The sequence below is a fragment of the Montipora capricornis genome, chromosome 8, assembly GCF_036669925.1.
Source record: "Montipora capricornis isolate CH-2021 chromosome 8, ASM3666992v2, whole genome shotgun sequence".
Classification (NCBI taxonomy): Eukaryota; Metazoa; Cnidaria; class Anthozoa; order Scleractinia; family Acroporidae; genus Montipora; species Montipora capricornis.
Genome location: NC_090890.1, coordinates 11,367,250 through 11,369,749, shown reverse-complemented (window position 1 = coordinate 11,369,749; position 2,500 = coordinate 11,367,250). Strand labels below are relative to the sequence as shown.

The 2,500-nt window shown below is 41.4% G+C and overlaps 1 protein-coding gene across 3 annotated transcripts in view; it reads right to left on the bottom strand.

Moving 5' to 3' along the window:
• Positions 1-557: 557 nt before the first annotated feature.
• LOC138013450 (gamma-aminobutyric acid receptor subunit gamma-1-like) overlaps positions 558-2,500 on the bottom strand; it is a 26,096-nt gene continuing 24,153 nt past the window's right edge. For all 3 annotated transcript variants that reach the window (XM_068860541.1, XM_068860543.1, XM_068860542.1), the window contains one exon: positions 558-924. In XM_068860541.1, coding sequence (XP_068716642.1) covers positions 562-924 — 363 coding nt within the window. In that variant the 3' untranslated portion in view covers positions 558-561. The remainder of the gene's footprint in view (positions 925-2,500) is intronic.

The window sequence follows — 2,500 nt, the reverse complement described above, 5'->3', positions numbered from 1 at the left end:
TTGTAACGTAGTTTTTCGGTTTTCGCTGTCCGGCATTACTCGAACGGCAAATGACCGTGAGCGAGGAAAAGGGTTGGGTCTAGCTGGATCGCCTGGGTCTGACGTCATATGCGCAACGCTCAAAATAAACGCCGCTAATTTCCCACGCCGTCTATAAGATGTGACAGATCGCCGAGTTGCTTTTTGCTGAAATTATATACACTACTCCTTGATCGACTTGTTCGCTTTGTCAAACGCCCACGAAGCGATGCGCGTATGACGTCACTAGCCAAGTCTTGCGCAAAGACCGCTTACAAAATAATCGCAGGCTTCTCCAATGCTGTCCGAGTAATGGCAGACAGATTTTTAGCGGTTTTGCCTGGCTATTTCCCCACTTATGTCGCTTCTATCGTTCCAAATTTAAATGCATTGTATTAAATTTTCGTCGTAGTGGCACTTTAAAAAATGGGAACAATCCTTCGAGACGAGAGGAGTTATGGTCCAAAATGAGATGTGTGAAAAAATGAGACCAAGACAACGAAGAACCCTCCCCCCCACCCCGTCTTAGTGTGCTTTAAGAGGTCATGCCCGGGCATCAATACCGTTTAAGTACATTTGCCAATAAAGTGTGTTGTACAAAGCGTAAGCAAGAGGAAACAGGATTCGGCAGGCAAGGTCAATTTTTATCGCCCGGCTTCGCCCAGACCCAGCAGTAAGCTTTGATGTGGTCTTTTCTCCGGGTTTCCCAATGGAAATCTTCTTGTCTGGGGATCTCGGATCGACCTCTGGCTTTACGTCTTCAGTCATATTCTTCTTGGTCAGCGGCAATACTTGCACCATGCCCTCTCGCCACACGTCAGAGTCGCTAAAAGTGATACGCACAGTTCCCGAGCTCCTGCGAACAGTGAGGTCCAAGTTGTTCAAAGAAAATTCAGAGGAAGTGTCCTAAAAGAAGGTAAACCAAGCACTCTGAGCAAGATGAAGCTGTATTTCGGGGGTTCAGTATGCAGCTATTGTAAAGTTTCCCAGAATTGGTTGAGAAAAAAAGAGGAGACGAAAAAGTTTGCAATAAACATAAAAGCAATAGAAATTGCTCAGTATACTAATACATTGAAATGAGAGGTTGATTCTGTTGATCAATCTTCATGCACTCGACTTAGCGGGCGTTTTCGAAACTGGGGCTTTAAAGTCCTGAAGAACCCATTCGATTATTTGAAAGTGGCTGTTCAACGTGCAAAAATTCATTCCAGTAATTGGTGTTGTGATGGCTTACGAATTTTGAACGTGCTCCAACCAGGAGCTCGTCAAGAGGAGCCTCTATACCCACACTTGGCCGAGGAATCAACCCTCTCCTGAGTAGATTTATTGATAGAACGCCTCCCTTAGGAGATTCGACTAGCCCCTGTTGTAAAAGCCAATCAAAACAAAGCTATCTCAGCGTCAAAGGAAATATTAGGCTTAGCTACATAATTCCCGAAAAATCATCTAAAATTCTTTCCGGAATTTCCCAAACAAAAGCTCTAAAATTGTTTTAGAAATAGCTAAAATTCTCCAAAAACTCTATAAAATTCCCGAAAATTTCGTTTTTTAAAGTGCAAAGTCTGCCATATTTGCTATCAAGCAAAGATTACGATGAAAAACCGCTGCTTAGATGCACTGTAGAGCCTCTTTTGGTGAATAACCCCTGTTATTAAATTCTCAACCTCGGATAATGCAATTCTCGTGCTCTGATTGGTTCACTCAATCTCGGTTATCAGCTCATATACCTTAGTTTGACCTTATATGGTAAATGATTGCGCTTAGCGTTGCTAAACTAAAAACGTTTACGCCAGAAAGGGAAATTTCTTTCGATATAAAGCAAAAGAAAAACGTTTTTGTGGAAAGTTTGGATCACTTTCGAAGCTTAGAGATACGCGAAAAGGTAAGAAATGTTTTTGTGATGAGCCTGCGTCTGTCTGACCACGAGGTATTACACAACATCGCATCTTCATCAACTTTTTTCGATTTCGCTAGGATTTTCTCGCTTTTTTCGCTCGTATTTCGTACTGCTAAACTTTTGGAGTTTAAGGAATTTAATAAAACAATTATTCCATTCGCGCTTGTTGGATATGAGACTGGTTATAGCCAACTCGGCGCAACGCGCCTCGTTGGTTATTTGCCATCTCATATCCAACGCGCGCTCATGGAATAATTGTTTGACGGACTGACCCCTCTCCTGGTAGGATGGAATACAAAAAGCACGTTTTGTCAAGGTTTTTCCTGTGAAACGTTTCCAACATGTCAGGTGAAAGTTCAAATTGCTCTAAAATTCTGGAAATTGTCAATTTTTTCCTAAAATTCTCGAGAGTTTCTTAAATTCTTTTTGATGTCTAAAATTCCCAAAACCTTCCGGAATTATGTAGCTAAGCCTAGGAAATATCATACTTTTCGCGGGAAAAACCTATTTCCAAAAGTAAATTTAAAGGGGCTAGGTCACGCTATTTTAGGTTATTTTGTTTAATTTTGTTAATTATGAGCTCTA